This window comes from Echeneis naucrates, chromosome 1 (assembly GCF_900963305.1).
Source record: "Echeneis naucrates chromosome 1, fEcheNa1.1, whole genome shotgun sequence".
Classification (NCBI taxonomy): Eukaryota; Metazoa; Chordata; class Actinopteri; order Carangiformes; family Echeneidae; genus Echeneis; species Echeneis naucrates.
In genome coordinates this window covers 10,830,010-10,851,694 of record NC_042511.1, presented here as the reverse complement: position 1 = coordinate 10,851,694, position 21,685 = coordinate 10,830,010, and the positions used below count along the sequence as shown (strand labels likewise).

The 21,685-nt window shown below is 41.2% G+C and overlaps 1 protein-coding gene across 2 annotated transcripts in view; it reads left to right on the top strand.

Moving 5' to 3' along the window:
* The window catches only part of sorcs1 (sortilin-related VPS10 domain containing receptor 1), a 125,913-nt gene that overhangs the window by 73,252 nt on the left and 30,976 nt on the right, over positions 1-21,685 (top strand). For both annotated transcript variants that reach the window (XM_029499621.1, XM_029499611.1), the window contains exons 4-6: positions 13,547-13,705; positions 16,727-16,800; positions 21,330-21,394. In XM_029499621.1, the coding sequence (XP_029355481.1) occupies positions 13,547-13,705; positions 16,727-16,800; positions 21,330-21,394 (298 nt within the window). The remainder of the gene's footprint in view (positions 1-13,546; positions 13,706-16,726; positions 16,801-21,329; positions 21,395-21,685) is intronic.

The following is a 21,685-nucleotide window of genomic DNA, read 5'->3' as shown; positions in this document are numbered from 1 at the left end:
ACTTATGAAGGGGGCTCAGCATGCTTGGGTTTGTGGGCAGATTTAACCGAGAGTCAGCCACATCACAATGAAAAGAAATGCCATCACCAAGCAGAAGCATGTATCAGGAGAACAAAGCTGGTTCTAAAATGGACCACTGGGGCACGCCACACATCATGTCAGAAAAGGATGAGCTGTAATTACTCATGGAGAATTTTCTGTTTGTCAAATAAGATTAAAGCAGTACTAGAGAATTCTACAATTGCTGTTATCTGTAGAGGAGAACGGTATGATCGATGGTGCCGAGAGCAGAGCTCAGGTCGAGCCCACTCCACTCACAACACAGACGGTAAATAGACAGATCCTGACAGGAGTATTAGTTTCTTCCTGAAGTTCCTCAGTGAAGCTAACGGTTTACTTAAAGGATCGGAGACACTTTTTTTTCTGTTGGATTAGATTACAATGTAAATAAATTTGTGGAATTACTCTGCTGTGATTGAATCGCACTGAGCAGGGTTCTTCAGAGTTTTGTAAATCATACTTGGCAAAACGCTTTCAGTTAGTGTTTGGTGTTATTTAAAAAGCATGGCAAAAAAGCACATACCCTAATAAATAAAAGTCTTCAATTGTCAGTGTTGAAGGATGGCAACATTTAAACATTCTGATTCATGTTATTAATTAAAGCATGCGATGGGCTTGGAGAACCCTCCATCAAAGTTAGAGTGCTGTGCATGATGCTATTGCTGCAGTCAATTAAAAACACCAGCACACTTTCACCAACAGCTTCCTTAGCAATTTTATTTCAGAGTAAACAACAAAAATAACACAACACTGTAAAGATGTACAGCGTGGAGATACAGCATACACAATTTGCAAGAAGAATAAAAAGTGCAGATCAAGGTAAAGATGAAATTCACCATCGTAAGTTTACACCATTAAACGAGACATTTAAAGCTACAGCATAACACCATTTTGGCAAAAAGCGGCACCATAAAAGTCCTGTGGAATAACTTAGTCTTTATGCAGCAGCAGCCTTTATGAGTAAAGTTCAAAGTGGCCTTTGCCGTTTAACTGAGCACATCGCAACAGTCTGACTGTATTGCATAGTTGAAGATGCTGCTGCTGCTGCAGCCATAAATAATGGAGGTGACCAAAAGCCTGGGAGCCATTATTCTTTATCAGTCTTCATGTGTGAGTATCAAACTCACAGCTTGAGGGGAGAATGTTCCCCGCACACCGCCGGTTTAAAACAATATGTTGGATTGTGTCATAAAGATCGACACGCACCATACACACAGTTTTTTCAGTCACAGCTTACAGGTGATATTAGCCGGACGTGGTTAGCTTCCAACATTAGTCAAAGCTCTGGAAGCTACCCGTGTGAGCAGCAACTCCAGACCAAGCAGAAACTGCAACTGTAGCTACCTGCTGTTCCGGATCAATCCCTCACTATTCCCCCTGCTTCACTCTGTCATCCAAATACTCACCATTAGAAACTATATCTCATAACGGGAAGTGGTCATGCAAGCACCTCCCACCTTTAAATAGAGGCCTGGAGGAGGCGTTCCTCCTCTTTGTCTCCAGGCTAAGTGTGTATGACTGAGGCTTGCCTAATTTGCCATGCACCTTTGAGAATCCTTCGCCAACCACAAGCTGTGAACACATAACCATGACACTCACGGATGGAAAAAGCAGTTCACAAAACAACAGATCATGTCCAACATACCTGGTTTTAGACTGAAATTGGACTGTATGCCTAACATATGGGCCCCAAAATAAATGAATAGGGATACAGTGGGGATTGAGACATATGGTCATCCATTCATTCTTTCATCTTCTGCTGCTTATTTGTTTCCAGGTCACGGGGTGCTGGAGCCAATCCCAGCTCACATTGGGTGAGGGGCGGGGTCACCCTGGACAGGTCCATCACAGGGCCAACACACAGAGACAAGACAGAGACCAACAACCACTCACACTCAGACGGACAATTTAGAGTTACCAGTTAACCTAGAAATGCACGCCTTTGCTCAGTGGAGGAAACCCACGCAGGCACAGGGAGAATGTGCAAACTCTGCACAGACCGGTAAATAATGATATTTAAATGAGAATAAAACTCATAAATGAGCCCTACAGAGCACATTGTCTTTATATAGCATGTGCATGCTCTCTATATTCTTAACAGCCAGTTTATTAGGTACACCTGGCAAACTGCTTGTTTGATTTGACTTAAATGAACAAAGTCAACCTCAGCATCTTCCGTGAATGGAAACATGCAGAAGATAGTTGCTTTGGTCTTGGGTGAACTATCTAAAAAGGTAATGAATGGGTTATTATTCAGAACAAAATCTCTCAAGGTATTGAGATATTTATTTGGTGTGAACAAAACATGCGTGAAATAAATGTAATGGTAACCCATTAGCTGCTGAGATAGTTCACCCAGTGGGTCAGATGGACCGAAAAGGATTGCCATCCCTGCTGCAGTGTAAATAAAATGAAATGAAAACATGGGAAAACATGGAGCTTTCTCCCTTTCCTTAGTTATTCAAACACACAAAAACTCTTGTCCTCCGCCACCCACATGCAGTTAATTCCAAGCACCCATGCATTCTTTTGAGGGTGGGTGTCAGCGATTGCTGGCTCATCACTCTCGCCGTCTCCCCCGGCGTGGTGCCATGTGACTGCCACTGGTGACAGACAAAAGCCCCTTTATTCACATAGTAGTGTAAGTAAATAAACCCTGTGTCAAAGGGGGGGGGGGTGATCATTGCAGAATGGAGGGCAGCAAAAAAAAAAAAAAACTGATGGCCCGGGGGTCATACATGGAGAAAATAGACTGACAAACACAGCCTTACACCAATTTTCATATCGTAGCTCTACACTGAGCCTGTACACAAAAGTTACACACTGGGATTGATTGGGATGGTGAGTGCCAACATATATACATCACTGATGATGTGTTCAAAGGTAAACACATCATCATAGGTAACAACCTGTATATATATATATAAAACCTTAAATAAATAGATCGAAAAACAGGAATTTGAAATATAGACAGATTGCTTTAGTCTCTGCTGCTTTGCTCTTAGTCCTACGCATCTCTTTAAGGAATGCATAATTGCTTTTACTCATAAATGTCATCACTTAAAGAGCAATTGTGGAACTCCAGCGTTTTCACAACAGAGGCCTCAATTGTTTTAATGTGTGCATGCCTCCTTGTTTGTGTGCACACGTCTGCACATACAGCAGTCAAAAACAAGTACGCCCTTGTGTGGCTCAGACAGCTTCACAATGCAGGTGGGTGGAATATGAATTCACCTCAGATGAGACCTCTGCCACTGTTTAGCTTCAAAGACTTTTGTTCATTGCTTCTCTGTTTGAATACAAGCTCAGACTTAAAAGTAACCTTTAATATTTCATACCCTCCAAACTGTTCTCAAAATGGCAATGATAAAAAAACAACAACACACAAACAGAATCCATACATATGTAGGGTTTCCAAAGACTTATGCCATGATGCAAAAACTTGGAAAGAATTTCACATGCACATACTCAACATGGTTGCTATTCTTTAGACTCAACTGGGGCAGCAAGAGGATTGAGAAATAAAGCAGAAGCAGTTCTTGAACGTTGTTAGATCATTGATTCCTTCATTCACGGACCAAATGAGCTCGTTAAACACTCTTTTGCAGTCCTGGGTCTGCAATGTGTCGTTCAGTTTATGAATGACTGCTGTGATCAGAGAAGAGATTTAAGAGATTTGGACTTGCACACATTAAAGATTTGATTTTTTTTTTTTTTTATTGACAGCTTTAAAATGAACAGATCTACTTAAATTTCAATACCAGAAAAAAAAAAAAAAAACGATAGCATTTACCATGAGACTGAAAACACAAAGGTGGCACTAATGAAAACATAAACTAAACACACACCAAAAATAATACCATCTGGTGGAAAAACTGTTTGCTAATATGAACATTATGTTTTAACTTCACATTGCACAGGGACAAAGCGGGCGAACGGGAGGTAGAGTATGTCTTTGTCCACTGTCAGTGAATCAGCCATGATTTCCTGGCTTGGATTCTATACACACACTGGTTGGTAACAGTCTAATGAATGATGCTTTCGTTTGAGGTAGTGTATGTGTGCGTGTGAGTGGCAGTGGTGGGGTGTGTGTGTGTGTGGGTGGGGGGGGGGGTAACATCTGTTAGCCCTGAGGCACAATCTCCAAATGGCTGCACTGAGCGGAGAAGCAAGTGCCCTGGAGCCCCTGCGAAGACACAGTGATGGAGGAGGAGAGACAGGCTGAGCGACACACATACAGATGGACAGAGAGATGGAGACAGGTCGACACAATCAACCGAATCCAAATCAGAAGAGGGAGTTGTAAAGAACATAGGATGGGTTCATTTACATGAGCAATGGGGAGCCGTCTATATTCATTTAAATGTGCCTTTAAAGTGACATTGCTAACTTCTCAGCATGGGAGTGAAAGCCATCCAAATAAATGTGCTTGAACCTGCCAACATGTGACTTCACTTCCAAAAGCTGAAGTGTAGTTTTCTAAATAAAAGCCGTCTCTAACTGGCATATGCTGTTGTGTTACTTATTAATAATCTATATGAAGAATTCATTATTTCAGTAGCTGAAGACAGAACAAGATGCCTGAAGTGGGAATACTACTAGTTAATTATCTAAACTTATGTTGTTTATCTTGTCTCTGTTCACTCATAGGTAATGAATCTGTAGCTGTGAGTTGTCACACACAGCTTGTATGTTGTCATTAGGGGCAGCTAACTAAACTGGCCAGAATGGAATCCCAATTATGTCGAGAAGCAGAAACTGATATGTTTGTCAGGTTTGGCTGGGGTCTGGGTGAGTTAAAATGTCAGGCAGTATTTAATTAGCCCAACCTTCAATGTCTCAGATCAAGAGGTAGAAGTTTCTTTTATATGAGATGGGTAAAATAGTTGAAAGCACCTGGTTGATGTGATGGATGACACTGCTCGGAGACAAGAACTCATATTCGCGAATGTGTGTATCGGCTTGTTTTGCTTTCAAGTCCTGCTCTTTGAGCCACATACCTCAATGGAGTTTGATAGCTAGTGTTTGTCATTAATATTCATTAAAAAGAAGGGTAATTTTATTTTCCATCTGCTGCCAAGACATTTTACTGACTTAATATGGTTCCACATGAATACAAAGCGATCCGTTTTGTACTCGGTAGGTATAGATAACTCATTAGTAACACTGTCACTCTTTATACCTGTTAGCATTGGTTTTGTAACTCTTAACCATTTTGTAAGGTGGGAGTTGTCATTGCACACTACTAATTAGTTCCCATTGTTACTACTTCTGCAAAAAAAAAAAAAAATAAATAATAATATAATATTTAATATTTAATAATATTTTCACCGACTGCATACATTTAAAAGTGAACACTTACTGCTAAAACACTTCAAGCACTAACTACATCGGTATGTTTTGCTCGTATTTTGTATTGCATCATCTATCCTTCTGTTCTAACCAGTTGAGGCAGATGGCTGCTCTCTCGGAGCCTGTTTCTGCCCGATGTTTCTTCTTCTTAAAGAAGGTTTTTCCTTGCCAATGTCGCCAGGTGCTTGCTCGTGGAGGGTCGTGTTGGGTCTTTTTGACAGCTCCATAGAGAGTTTGCTCTGGACCTGCTCTATATATGAAGTGCATTAATGTAACTAATGTAATGATTTGGTGGTAAATAAATCTGACTTGATTTAATTCAGTGTAGCCAATGGTATTTATGACATAAACATAAAATCACAACTGTTGTAGAAATTAACTATACAGAGCCCAAACAATGTCTTCTGCCATTACTTTTTATTTTAATGACAGCAATCTAATTTAGTTTGAGCAGAATAAAAGCACATGCATCACAGTAAATTCACCATGTATCTCATTAATTCATCCCATTGCGAACCATGCGATCTGTTTGTGTCTTTGTGTGTCTCTGTCGCAAAGTAATGTATGAACAAAGCGAACAACGTGGACTTTCTGTGTGTATGCGTGTGTGTTTCTCTGGTTGTCACCTCTGTCCCACAGTCACGTATGAGCAAAGAGAACTCTGTGTGTGTGTCACAGAGATGTTTGTGTGTCTCTGTGTGTGCCATTCATGTGTGTGTGTATAAATAAATCAAATTTATTTATATCAAGTACTTGGCAACAGGAAAACTTTCCTTTGAGAGGCAGAGATGTCGGGCAGAACGAGTCTTAGGGAGGGCAGCCATCTGCCTCGCCTGGTTGGGTCGGGGGCGGGTGAGAGAGATAGGAGAGAAGGGGGGGTTGTTACAGGGACGGAGAGGGAACAAAAGCAGGAGGAAACAAGATGCCACAAAAAATGCTGCACACACTGCATACAGAAAGCACGCAGTGATTTCAACCGTGTGTGTGGATCTGAATTTTGTTGTATGTATGCATGCGTGCGTGTGTGTGTGTGTTTGTTCCAGACTCATGTATGAACAGTCAGTGATAACAGTGAACAACACTGAAACCCTGTGTGTGTATGAATATCTATATTTATGTTTCTTTTATTGTATGTATGTGCATGTGTGTCTGTATATGTCAAAGTGTGTGTCTCTGTCCCAAAGTAATTTATGAACAAAGTGAACAATACACTGACTTTAATCCTTTCGGTGTTTATATGTGTGTGTGTTTGTGTGTGTCACCTCTTTTCTGCAGTCATGTATGTACAGTGTGGACTTTAATTCTGTCTGTGTGTCTGTCTTGCGTCTGTGTGTGTATGCCTCACAATGTGTGTGTGTGTGTGCACGAGTGAAAATCTATATGTATGTTTCTTTTATTATATGTCTGTCTGTGTGTGTCTGTTTGTGTATGCACTCAATTGCGTGTGTGCGTATATATCTATATGTATCTGTCTTTAGTTGTATGACTGTCTGTGTGTGTCCATGCCAGTTGATAAACTGCCCTCATATCAGAGGAGTCTGCCCCCGCAGCACACACAAACACACACACACCTGCACCTTCACATTGGAGTTTACAGGAAACCTACACACAGGAACCAATATCTTTTTTTGGACTCACACCACCCTCTACAACACAAACTGGGTGTGATCAGAACTCGACAACACAGAGCAGACAATCTTCCCAGCAGCACTCAGGTCTGACTGAAAGAACACAAACACTTGAGGATAAACTCAAATCCTGTGGTTACCCCAGTTGGACCTTTGTGAAATCTGCAAGGAGGAGAAGAGCAACAGAAGGAACCACACAGTCATCTCTTATGTTTCTGGGTTCTCTGAGAAACTCAGGAGGACTCTTAACAAACATTGCAGTTTATTTCAAACCCAACAACACACTCTGACAGACCGGTTCGTCCCAAAGACCCTGCACTGTACCACACAACCAAAAAATCGATCTGGGTGTGCTGTCCAACTCAAGGAGGACTGCAGTGACTCAGAGGAAACAAAACAGCCCCTTCACAAACGAATGACACAACACAGAAGACCAAACTCCTCTGGACTGGACTCAGCGGTCTATCTGCATTTAAAGGACAGTAATGTACAGATTTTAGTCAGGGAAGATCGAAGGTTTGGAAGAGACGTCGAGGAATCCATCTATGTGAAACTGGAAAAACCAGAGGAGGAGGTCTGCGACACTTAATACGCTGTGACAGCTGAAAACTGTTCCCAGGAGACTCTGATTGCTTTGCCTGTCATAACGGCATGCCACTGTTGAAACGTAATGGTGCACCTGCGAATGAAGAGTGTTTATTCATTGTGCTGAAAGTTGCTTTGAAATTAATATATCTTATATATGTATCTATTAAATACATTGTAGACTATTTCATGAGATCTAATTACATCATGATCAACTGACCGATGAGGGTAGAGTTGATCTGGAGGACTATGAATTAGGTCTTGTTCGGTTATATCATCAAATATATTGATGATGTCACATCTGTCCCAACCAGAAACTCTGGCTGAATGGAGCGGTGTGGAGTCTCCTGTGGCTTCAGATCTGGAGATACACCAGCGCTGAAGGCAGCGAGGGAAGAATCTATAGGCCGTAATTAAAGAGCAAAGGCTGAGTGTGCTCACAAAATTCAGCGTCATTTTTCCACCAGGGACCGCGAGAACACATGGAAGAGCATAAAAACCATCGCTGACTATTGAAAGCAGGGATCCATCTTTCCCAGATGCCGTTCACACATTCCATGCCGACTTTGAAGCCTCGAACTACACCGTCAGCTCCAGACACACTGTTCCACCAAGTGAGCTGCCCCTCAGTGTGTCAGCTGTGGATGCGGGGCGCTCTGCAGAATATCAGACAGTATCCCGGGAAGGGTGCTGAGAGACTGAACTCAGAAGTGCACAGATATTTTTAACATCTCACTCTCCCGCTCTCTGGTGCCAGCGTGACCGAAGACTTCCACTCTCCCAGTGCCCAAAAATGTAGCAGCAAAAAGCACGGATAACTGTTTAACAGTGGCTCAAACCCCGATACTCATGAAACGCTTGGAGCGGCTAGGAATTTAGATCAGTACGCCTATAGGAAGTTTTTCACACGGTTCTCACGCACCTGGAGCGTAAGGACTCTAATGTCAGGCCTCCCCCGCCCGTTCATCGATGGAGCTGCTGTAGAAATGGTCCACAGCTTCAAATACCTTGGAGTCCACATTTCCAGTGACTTGAAGTGGACAATAACCACCTCCACCACCTTAAGAAGACCTGATGTCTTGGTTTTCTCTGGAGGCAGAGACGGCCTCGACACCTCAGTGCTGGCAGAGGCAGTGGCAGCGGCGTCCCCTCCGTCGGGGAGGTCTACATCAGTGAGTGCAGCAGCATTGTACCCCATGTCATGGGGGACCTTACCCACCTGGCCATGGACTGTTTGATCCCTACCTTTCAAACAAGAGACTGCAAAACAATGCCAGGAGCACTTGGCTCAAATGCAGCTTCTACCCGGAGGCTGTTAGACCGGTGGACTCCATCCCTTATTGAACACACTTCACTTAGTATAGGACAGTTTATTATAATTTAATATTTTTTGACTTCAGCAAGTCAAACTTGCTAAAAAAAAAAATAGAGCCACAGCAGTCCCTCCTCCCAGCCCTTTCACGTTTCCTTACCATACGTGCACTGCAGCAGCATGGTGACACTGTTAGCGTTGTTTCCCCAACACCAGAGTGTTGCGAATTCGATTCCTGGCCTGGGGCCTTTCTGTTTGGAGTTTCAAGAGCAGGACGACCAGAGAAAATGTAGGTTTTGGGTCTGGGTGGCGGGGTGAGAGATTCCAATTGGTCACAAAGTTTAATTGATTACGTGGCTTAGGGTTTAGGGTTTACATATAAAAGTAATTAGTGTGTGTGTGTGTGTGTGCATACTTAAAACTATATGGGGCTTTCTAAGGTTAGAATACTAATAACAACAGTATCTCATGTTCGCCATGCTACAGGCATACATATCAGGGGCACTTATCAACCTCTTGTGAATGCTTTACACTCTCCTCTAAGTTTCCATTCCCCCTCTTGACCTCCATTGTGAGGGTCGTCACCGCTGTCCTAAATTATTGGGTACTGCTGCTTTCTTGAATTGATTTGATTGAGTAGTCGATCTCATCTCAAACAAACAATAGTGGAAAGCGAGCTGTGAAAAATAATTCTGTTATACTCCTTAAATCATTTACACTTCATTAAAACACTTCCACAGAGAATTAAAAAAAAATATTTTGCATATTTTGGTTTTTCTGAGTTGTAGGGAAACCTTTCCCTATTATGGCACAAACAATTCAAGATGATATTTGATGAATGAAAGTTATTCTACGCTTTCTTATTCCTCCATTTACATCTTATATACAATTGATGTTATCATTTTTATTAAAGTATAAACCTACCACAACCTTCGACTTTACTAATCCTGTTCTGTGAGCCGACATAATCAGTAACTTGACAGCTGAATTTGAGGTGAACAATTTTTTCTAAACTGACTCAAAAAGTAAAAGGCGCCTTTTTGAAATGTTTGAAAGCAGCTGTGTGGGCTCTTTCCAGTGACGATGCACAGATGAACACTACCTGGAGTTATTTTTTTGGATGTAGGATGATGGGGGATAATGCTTTCTTGAAAACTGCACATGTAAGTGTCCAATGTGAGCGCTGTCACCTGAATCCATTGGCTCTTTTGGATTTCAGGTGCATCTCCTCCTCACCATAATAATTTTCCTCCTCTGTAGAGTTACCCTCACTTGCTTGACTCTATTTCATGCTGGCTGAAAATAATTTCTTCATCACCCTTGTCACTGGAGTCTGTATCTGAGGAGGTTGCAGGGATCTCTTCTATCACTCTCATTTCTGTGTCCATCTTTCTTTTAGCATAAAATGATCCAAGTGGGATGTCCTGCAGGAAAAAATATATACATTTGAAAAATTGAGAAATATGGTAATGCTTCCATATTGCACATCCTTGTGCATAATAATATCTGCTTTTGCACAGAACATTACCATGAATTTCAGTTTTCAAACTAAATATTTAATGCTACAGTTGGAATAATTTTCTACCTCGAATCTGGCAACATATCCTGTAGGATATGTACATTTCATAACTTGTTAAATATCACCACACAAACCTTTAGACCAGTTTTTCCGCATAAGTGTATTAAGACAGTAGTTTTATGACTTTATACATTTGTTTTCTTGAAGTAATCATGATAAATATGTAATTACTTAACCCGTGGTCAGCAATTCCTGCATCACTGGCTACCATGTTGGTTTTTGATCAGCGTAACCAAACCATGACAGATAGAAGGAAACCAAATCACGTGACTTACATACTTATATCAAACAAGACTTTTGGTAAGTGGTGAATTGATTGGCTGAAACTTTTCAGTCTTAACAGAGTGCTGAAGAAGGTGTATCTCCTGGTACAATTTGCCTGTTTAAGGGTTGATTTTAAAAATAATAATTTTTCACCGTCGCTAATTCACAATTTCTGCCGCTGAGCAACTCATGGACTATCAGACACATCAGAGATGCAATATTTTCATGTATCTTACTCAATACACATTTGGATTGATGTTTGGAGAGAAATCCGAACAGAGTTTGCATGTTCTCCTGTGCCTGCCTGAGTTTCCTCCGAGTACTGTGGTTTCCTCCCACAGTCCAAAGACATCATGTTTGGGTTCACTGGTGACTCTAAATAGTCTGTCGGTCTGAGTGTGAGTGGTTGTTGGTCTCTGTCTGTCTCTGTGTGTTGGTTCTATTATTGACTGGCGACCTGTCCAGGGTGACCCCGCCCTCACCCAGTGTGAGCTGGGATCGGCTCCAGCACTGTGACCCAGAAACAGATAAGCAGTTGTAGATGAATGAATGAATAAATCTAAAAATAAATCTAAATAAAATCTTGTCCATAATTATAAAAGAAACTCCTTAAATTACTTATTAAATTACTATAATTATTGTAAAAGTGATTTGAAGTTGATTTTGAAGTTGTCACATTGTTTATTTATTCTAGTTGAATAAATAATATTTTACATTTTAAATATTTTTATGCAGGCTGTTAAAGACGTAAAACCCTGTTTGGTCACATGTGGGAAAATATCTTATTCTAATGGACATTGTTTTGAATTTGAGACAGCTAAACCTCCTTTAATGGAAGTACTAAGTAGATGAAGTGTGTTTTATAATAGATATTGGTTTGTTTTAGTGTCTAAGCCCGGGGCCCAGCATGTGAACCCCAATCTGTCATTTTAATTTGTCTCCACTGGTGTGTCCTGCTCCAAAGTAAGGGCTGTTCCTTTACCATTATTTTTACCCTGTTGTCCATGACAGAAACCCTTTGGGCAGTCAGAGCTGCAGGCCACTCCTCTCATATTATTCAGTTGGACCTCTTCAGGGCCTTTGACTCAGTCTTTGTGTTGTCCTTCAAAGTGTCACATGGCAAATACCCTCAGCCTATTCCCTCCTCACTGGAGTCTCTGTCCCAGGACTCCTCCTACATTATAAAATCTGGCTTCACCTGACTCAGTCAACCGCCTGCCTCTAGGTCTAGGAATGGTTTCATCTCACCCCCGTAATGCTCTTTTGGCACAGCACATTTTCTGCAGATGAATCTGAATGCTGCAGCTCATCTGGTGTTCAGCCTAAAAGCACACATTATCCAGTGCTCAGCTGCAAAAATGTGATCCAACTGACTAATACTTGCCTCTAGAGTGACTTGATTACATTTGATCATACAGCTTACGTTGTTTCTCGATTAATGCCTTCTTCCAAGGAATGTTGTCTAACAATGCTATGACTGCAAACAAGGCAATCAGAGCCCAGGCTGTTCTCATCTGTGTGGCCTAGAGGAATAAGATCACACTGGGGCTCTTTCTGCTTTGATCTCCTCGTACTTCTTTAATAGATGTGGATGTGTAATAGGCGTGTTTTGCTAAAAAGTTTGTTACTTCTTTACTTTAATCTGCCTAGTTTAGAGCTGTGCGCCAACTCAGAAGCCGCAGCCTTCATAGGTGGCATTTGAAGATTGATTGCCAAACCTATTTCAAGAATCGTTATTCATCGCAATGAAAGCAAACAACTACAACTTCAGTCGAAGGACGATTGCACTTTTAAATCTAAGTAACTGGGTTTCCGCTGTGGTCGAAAGCTAACAGTGCAACTTAAAATTATAGGCCTGAAAACCGTAAGAACAACAACAGGAACAGGAGCTTTGTTTTGTGATTCCTTGAAACATGCAGGCACACAAAGAAAAAATACTCAGCACAGGGAAAGGTTGACATGAATGTGCCAGTAATGCAAGGGAGAACAATTTATGGGAATTTATGTGAATTGCCATAGAAATGGGCTAAAAGACAAGTTGCGAGGCCACTAATGGAGTCTGATGATTTAGCGGAACCTTCCAATCTAGTGTACTGTAAGGTGCGTTGTAGCTACAGATCCTTGAAGGGAACCTAAAGTTATTGAATACAGACCTTCACTCCACCTTTGGTCAGCTTCTCTATGGGCTGATCAATGGTCATGCTCTAATTACAGTTCTTAACTGCTGGGGAGACTCAACTCTGCAGGACAGAGGTCTGGAGATTTACTCATTAGCGCCGCGGTTTCTCAAGGTGTGAGGTGAAACGACAGGTGGAGCCAACAAACTGGAGGAAAATTTCTTTTTCATGCCTGTCTTTATGAAAGTCTTCCTTTATTGACAACAAAGGCCCAACATCCAAAACAACATTGATTTGACCTTTTGGAGATGACTTTTTGACCAATAATCTGGTTATGTACCTCTGTGTAACCAGCTTTAACCACATCCTGCTTTTCCAATCAATCTGATAGTTTGATGGTTGGGAGAGTTAGAAAACTTACAATTTTGGATCCTCAACTCTGCCTTTTTAATGCTATTAACATGTATTTGTGGTTTGTGACTTGTGCCCACTATGTGAGCTCCATCAGTTTAGCCGTGAGACAACAGGTCAAATTAAGTATTTGAAATCTTTTTGGGTTTTATTTTCCCGGTTTTCTGGTAATTACAATGAGTTCAAAACAACCTTTCAGCTGTCTGCCCCTAATGTCTCATCCTTTTGCTCACTGTAGATCATGCTGCTAACTGATCCAGAGGTGGAGAACAGTCTCCTGATCAGCACCGATGAAGGAGCAACCTACCAGAAGTATCGACTGAACTTCTACATCCTCAGCCTCCTCTTTCACCCCGAGCAGGAAGACTGGATTCTCGCCTACAGCCATGATCAAAAGGTTAGAGAGCAGGCAAGGCTAGTTAAGCAGCCAGTTCTTGAGTGTTAGGCTCAGGAGGAAAATTGTCAGATAAGCAACAACAATCTGTTGACGCAGTGCCTGAGAACAAGTTTGAAATATGAGCTTTTTTAATATGACAGTTTGAGGCACACAGAGCACTCAGTTATGGTTCATGACGTTTATTTGGGAGAGCAGGGGATGAGACTGGATTGTACGATTCATTTTATGTTCTAAACTCTATTTTGACTGGATAAAGAAAAGAAAAGCAAAGAGTAGATTTGATTTCCCCAAACTTAGAGTTTAGCAGCAAGTGAACATTTGGTTCTCAAAGTCGCTTTGTTAGAAGCAAGAAAAACAAAAATGGAAGTGTAAGGATTTGAGCAAATGTGAAAATGGCTAAACTGTGATGGGTAGAACTGCCGCTCCTGTGGGGTGTTTCCAGTCTGCAGTGGTCGGTACAGTATCTGTCAGAAGGAGCAGCGGTGAACCGGTGACAGGGTCATGGGTGAAGCACTGAAGCACGTAGGGAACCAAGGCCGGCCACTGTATTCCGATCCAATGACGAGCTACTGTTGCTCCAGTTAACGCTGGTTCTGATAGAAAGGTGTCGGAATACACAGCGACTCGCTGTGCGGATGAGGCTGCACAGCCGCGGACCAGTCAAGGTGCCCATGCTGACCGCTGTACACCCCTGAAAAGCACCAACAATGTGTTCATTCATAAACAGCATTAACATTCCAAAGGCAACCGTGATATTTGGCACCATACATGCTTATATGGACTACTAATTTATTCTGCCTTCACTGATCAAGGTGTCATTTACCAATCGTGTTATTTCAGTGAAATATGCTAAAAGAAAGTTTAAAAGTTTACTGGATATAAGGGAGTCTTGAATAATTGTAATTAATCACAAAGCTAGAGTAAAATTAGGGGCCCATTCAGTAAGACTGTGGTTCACTGACTTTATGGATGTATTTCCTGTATCCCATGTGTTGACTTGCTCCCCTTCAGTCATGTAATGACCTTCTCACTCACTCATTCACTCTCATGTGACCTGCCTCACCCACATCTCCACCTCAAAAACTGCTTCCCTTTCAGTTTTTTTTGTTTTTTTTACATCTCCTTTTAGCAGTCTCAATTCATTTGTTGATCCCCCCCCCACACACACACACGCAGACACTTTTGCTACCCCAGCTCCTCCTATCGTCTTCCTCCTTATTCTTTGTGGTCACTTGCTTGGCTACATTATAGCTTGATGTGGGAGGATAAATAGTACAAAACAGTACAAATATACAGTACATCCAGAGTAGGCTACAGTTGTACACCTGTTATGGAACGATTGAATGTCATCTTGGAGAAAAATATTTGCGTTTCACTTTGTCTGATAAAGGTAGTGGTAACGTTTTTCTAGAAGCCCCTGGCTAATGATTAAATTGTCTTTTATGACATTGAAGTATAGTAAAATCCCTTTTGAAAAATAAGAGACTATTCAGTGATGATGATGTTAACAAGATTAGTTGTCATGGATGTCTGTTAAATGCAAACCAACAATTTGTCTGGAGACAAATCGGGAGACAAATTGCTGGTTTCCTGAAGGAAACCAGCAATAAACACAATTACAAAATCATGTATGGAAACAATCACAATTTTTGTTACACATGGCTACTCATGCCTGAAATTGCCATAAGCTATAGAGTAAACAGATTTGTGTTTGTGCGTTATGTTAAAGTGTGCAGGTGTGTAGAGAGAGAGGGAGATAGATAGATAGATAAATAGACAGATTGATAGATAGGTAGGTAGGTAGATAGATGGATAGATAACATTTTCATTCCACATAAAGTCACCTAAATCAGCAGAGGCCCAGCCAGCTGATGCTAGTATTGAACTGTGAGTTGAATGTGTCTCAAATTATTGCCGAATAAAGACACATGTGTCTGGAAGGTTCATTCACTGCTTAATCAGTATTCCTGCCTATAATTACACCATGAATACAAATGAACAGTCCAAGCAACTCAGAGACAAGGTTATTGAAAACTCTTAGTCAGGGGATGGATGCTAAAACATTTCCAAGTCACTGATCATCCCCTGGGGTTCAGTCCAATCCATCATCAAGAGAAAAAAAAAAGGAATATGGCTCATGTGTAAGTTAAAGAGCAGCCTGTCTTTACAAACTAATGGACCATGCAATATGGAGACCGAAAGACTGAAAATTTCAGCAGCTAAGATGGGAGGGACTCCCATCCTAATGGTAAAATGAAAGCAGCTAAGCATACAATAGGGGAAATCCCGAAGATCAATTTGACATTAGAGTGCTGTTGCCCAACATCAAGAAGGTCATGAGTTCGGTTCCCTTTCTGTGCAGAGTTTGCATGTTCTCCCTGTTCTCCGTGGGTTTCCTCCGACCGTCCACAGACATCATGTTTGGGTTAACTGGTGACTCTAAACTGTCCGCAGGTCTGAGTGTGAGTGTGAGTGGTTGTTGGTCTCTGTGTGTTGACCTTGTGATGGAGTGCTGACCTGTCCCGGGTGACCCCGCCCTCGCCCAGAGTGAGTTGGGATTGACTTCAGCACCCCCCACGACCCAGAAATGGATAAACTGTATTAGGAATACCTGCCATACTTTGGCTCCACAGCTTATTTGTCTGTCTCATGCACAGACTCGTTACAGTATGGCACGTTTCTCACACACAATTCTTCTTCTTTTCTTGTTTTCTTTTGTTGAGTATGTTGCACGTGTGTGATAAAATATTGTGCAGCAGTGTATATTGATAGGTGGGAAAACATACAATCTTTCTTTAAATGTTTCTTTAAATGTCCCATTATTTTCTTAAAGTAGCGTGCAAATTTTATTGGAATGGATTTAAATGAGAAGTGAAGTTCCAAGAATATAAACGCTGAATACAAATCCATATCATTGGAGGCAAGCACTGCTTAATAGGAACACGCCTTGCGTGGCAGAACTTGTGAATTTGCTCAGATGTTGTGAATGAATCTCACTGATGAATGGTTGTCTTGCCACAGCTCTACAGCTCAGTGGAGTTTGGGAGGAGGTGGCAACTTGTGCATGAAAGAGTGGCTCCTAATCGTTTCTACTGGTAAGTACAGCCTTTGGACACACTGTTCCAGTTTTTGTCATAACAACATCATACAATTATAATTATGGAGTATAGTGTAGTTGTGTGTTGTTTTTTTTTTTTTATTTTTTTTTAGGGTTTAGTGATTTGACAATATTAGTATCAATATCCACAAAACTCTTCAGCATTAAAAGTTTTTTTTTTACTTGTTGGCACCAAATCCACCTGATGCACACCTGGCAGCATTTCCCTCACTCTTGACACCCCTCCCCCCAGGTCAAGAGTCTCGGTGCCATCCTCGACTCCACTCACATCAGTCATGTTACCTGATCCTGTTAGTTCCATTTATGAAACATCAGTTACTTCCACCTGTCCTTCACACCAAACACCACCATTGTGTGTGTATATATATATATATATATATATCACCTCCAGAATCCTGTGTGCTAATCACATCTCCCCTGGTCTTCAGCAAATCCAGTGGCTCCCCGTCTCTTTCTGCATTTATGTTAAGATTCTCCTTTTCACTTTTCAAGCGATGCATGACCTTGGGCCTTCATAAATCTCTGATCTCCTTCACCTCAGTGCACCCTCCTGTGAGCTCAAATCATCTTCCTCAATCTCAGCCTCACTTTGGTTCCAGAGCCTTCATTTTCTCCTTTCCTTGCCTCTGGAGCTCCCTCCCAATCAGCTGAGTCCTTCTCCACATATTCTACAGTTTCATTTCTTATAACAATGGTGATGATGACATGCTTTGTGCTTGTAAAGAACTTTCTGTAAAATTAACTTAATGGCATTGCGGTCTATTTAGTTTTGAACATGGTGAGGCACAAAGTTTTTATTTGAAAGCTCGATCACTTCTTGCCATCAGCTGTCGATTCCAGGATTATTTATCTTTATCCTTTTATGAAGTCAGTCAGCGAACTGTGTTTTTAAAGAGGCTGTTCTGAGGTTAGAAGCTCTCACAGAAAAATTGCCTTTTACTTCACAGACAGTAAGGTGCCACATTAGTCGTAGGAATAACGGTGCTTATTTACGGTGCTTTAAGTAAATATTTATTTATTTGTTTGTTTTTTTAATTAATTTTTCTACATAGCCACACAGCAGCAAGCTGTGTTGATAATCTAACAGAAACAGTTTGTAGTCTGAGTCTGTGAGAAAATGGGCTTCTGGCTCATTGATGTATTCGCTCAGTAAAGGTTTTCTTAATGAGCACATGGCCTCAATTGCTAGTTTCAAGTCTTCCTCCACACAAAATGATGTTAATGTTTTAAATTATAATCCCATTTAGAGGAAAATGGACTATAAAGCTGAGTATGTGTTTGCAGGTACAGCACCAGTGGACAGCTATATTGTAACTGAAACAATAGGAGTCAAAAAGTGACTTGTGGCTTCTCTTCATTGGATCTGCCTCAGTTATATTCATGCTAACCTGTCACATAGATTGTTATTGTCCCTTTAGACGTATTTCAATGTTTGCAAATATTGTAAAACCTCCTAAATGTCACTATCTCATTTTACAAATCAACAACATTCAGGTTAGTACTGCACGTTAAAGGCACGCATTGCACATGCATTTCCTGGATCAACATCTTTTAAGCAATATTTTTAAGCACAGTTTTGATCGAGGGTAGCGTGGCAGCATAGCGTAGAGAGTGAGACAGAGTTTTGATCCACATTGATTTACAAATCCTTGCAAGCCTTCAACACATTGTAAGATAAAAGGAGGCAGCTCCAATATACTTTTAATCCAGAGTTGGGATGTGCGGCTCGTACTACAGTAGCTCTCTATGATTAGCTTAGCTGTTTGCCATTACTGCTCCTCAGCAGGTGCCAGGTCTCAGAAACCAAAGACAAACTAGTTCACAGCCCGTTCCCACATCATCACTAAACATTGATCAGTCCATTACAGCGGGGTCCGTTAAGCTATCTGAAACAAGAGGAGACAATCGACTACACAGGAGGTGTGGCTTCTTTTCACTGAACCTCCCTCAGTTATGAGGGAGACCTGTGGCACGGACAGGAAAACCACAGTCCCATTGTGCCTCCTACTGGTAGGAACTCCAGAGCTTTATTTATTTATTTATTTTTACAAAACATGTTACTTACACCATAAAAGATCTGTTGACAGAAATGAAATATAACCATTATATAAAATCGTATGGTGCAATGAAACGAACCCGTTTTTTCATGAATAACCACACATGTGAGCACAGATCGCCCAAATGTACCAAAAGCCAGCCTTCACTCCTCCGCTCCATCTCCTCCAATTATAGTCTCTTTTGGTGTAATATTGCCGGCCAATTTACAAAGTCATGGCTTCAAAACAGCAGTTTACACACCAGCGGGTGCAACTTGGGTATCAGTCATCAGCCTCTGTTGAGCTCACTAAGTAGGTGTTTCAAAATAACAACATAGAATTCGTCACTCTTTCAAAACAAAAGTCACATGTTCCACACTCTATCTCCTAAATTAAATATTACGAAGAACGAAGAATCTTTTATGAGGGAGTCATCTTTGAACAAGCGCTACTAGGATAGATACCCTCATGAAGAAAGGTATAACAGACAAGCAACTACCTTTCAAAATTGAAATTTAGTTAAAAAGAGATCAATTGGTCTGACCATTTTAGGTTTCCAGTTGTTGCCTGTTCCACATACACTGCCATTCAAACGTTTGGGCACGCTCTCTCATTCAAATGAATAAGAAAGTGTGTCCAAACTTTTGATTGGTAGTGTATGTATAATTTAGCCATAGTTATAAAACCGAAAATAGTCCATGTGGATTACTGTTGAAAATCTAATCTTCCTGACCACATAAAGTTAAAACCCAGTCGTAACCTTACCGTATTTCAAGCATTTGAAGACGTGATGCGAAAAACAAACAAACCAAAAAGCATAATTGTGTTATTTTAATTACAAGTGATGAAACCCAAGGCATTAATATTAACCAACTCACTCAAAAACAAATCTTGGTGACGTCACTCCGTAAAGTGAGGAGCTGATGGTTTTTTAGGTTTTTATAATTTATGTGTCTGCCACTCTTGATCTTCTTCTGTGGCAGACAGTAAGGATGGAATATCTGAGTGAGCTGACGCACACAGAGCGACGGTGTTCGTCTGCAGAAGGGTGATTCAAACTTAAATGATTACATTCTTTCATGTTTTTCTCAGCTGCATAACCAACCACACAGGTGTCGTGCAACTGTGGTTTCTGCCCTCCATAGAGTGAAAAAAGACATAACAACAAGATTTCACCTCTAACTGCTGAGGAATTACAGAGGCTAATAACAAGCAGGGCAGCTTGGAGTGAAGGGAGCCTGGAGGGCTGATGCTGCAGAAGCTGTTCTATTTTAGGACACACACTGTGCGGTAGGTGTGGTGGTAGCCCTGATAATGAGGCTGCAGGAGGAACTTATGTCTGCTCTACATGTGGCCACCAAACATGTTACGAAGATGGGGAGTGCACGCTTATTTGCAATTTGGTGAACTTGAGCAGTCCTTGGCCGCACAGCACGCTCTTGTTGCGTAATGTGCAAATTGGAACGAAACAGCCCTCTAAATTTAATCACATTCAGCTGTAATCAGTGTGAGATCAGAATGTTCAGCCATGAGATTTGGAGAAATCTGGATCTGTCTAGATGGCATACTTTTTGACTAGTTGTTTTTCTTTGCCTACCTTTTGAGTTTCCTCAGAGGACCGCTGCTGTCCCGTGTCACGTACACTTCTGTAACGCAGGAACAGCAGCACAAAAGCTGAGCTCTGCTGAGCTTAAACAAATCACGCTGCTGCACCGACTCAAAGACTTGTCGGTCCCACATTGTTCTTGGGTGTCTGGACTGTTCTCATTAAAAAAGGGAATGGTGCTTTGGAGACCATTTTAATCATCGCTGTTCTTCGTCTGGAAAAAATCACCAACACTAGCATGAAGTATAATGATTAGTAATTAGGGTGGCCAGTGCTTCTCACTTTTTTTTCAGCTTTTCCTCTCACACAGACCCCCTTTTATTTCCCATCCCATTTATGTGTGTTACCTGCCGACACATTCTTTCTTCCCCTCCTGTCCATCTCCATCTCTCTGTTCTGTCCTCAATGTCTGTGCTTCCTTTTGCTTCTTCTCTGATCCCCCAGTCTTTTTAATACATATTTAATGCAGTAATGATTATATGCGATTCCATCTGTAGCCATCCCTACTGTAGCAAGAAAATCAATGGTTTTCCCCGTGCTAATGACGGCAGGAAATGTCTTCCATCTTTCTTGGGGGGTTCTGAACGTTAAGGTCACACAGTAAACCTGAGGCCGTTTTTCCTCACACATTGAATTATTAGAAATTGAATGGCACGGAGATTCGTGGAGCCAATTCCAACTGATTTTTCCAACTGTCATAGCCTCTGTGAGCCTCTGTGTAGTTTGTCTGATTTTTTTGCAGCACGCTATTTGAGGTCAGACAACAGCAACGGTTGCTAGCATGTGCCCAGAAGAGAAAAAAAATAAAAAATAAAAATAAAGACCAGCTGTAATGTTCATGAAGCACATTTGTCTTCCTTTCAGGTCGAAAATGGGTTTGGACAAAGAGCCAGGCTTAATTCACCTGGAAACCAGCATCTCTGAAGGACGTGAGTAATTGAATTCAGAGTTCACCATTTCATTTTGTCGTGTCTTTGTACTGCATCATAAGCACTGTGCTAAACTAAAGAAGAGCTGTGACTTGTAGGGACAGATAATGGAAAGAGACAGAAGAAATAGCCAAGTCTGGGGACACACAATGCAGATATCAGTAATGAATACATTAGAATACTTTTGAAGTAATTTAACTCAGTGGCACTCACATAAGTACTAAAAAATATTACTTTTTTTTCCCTGAATGACAATGATTGATGGTTTATTTATATACAGTCTAATGTGAG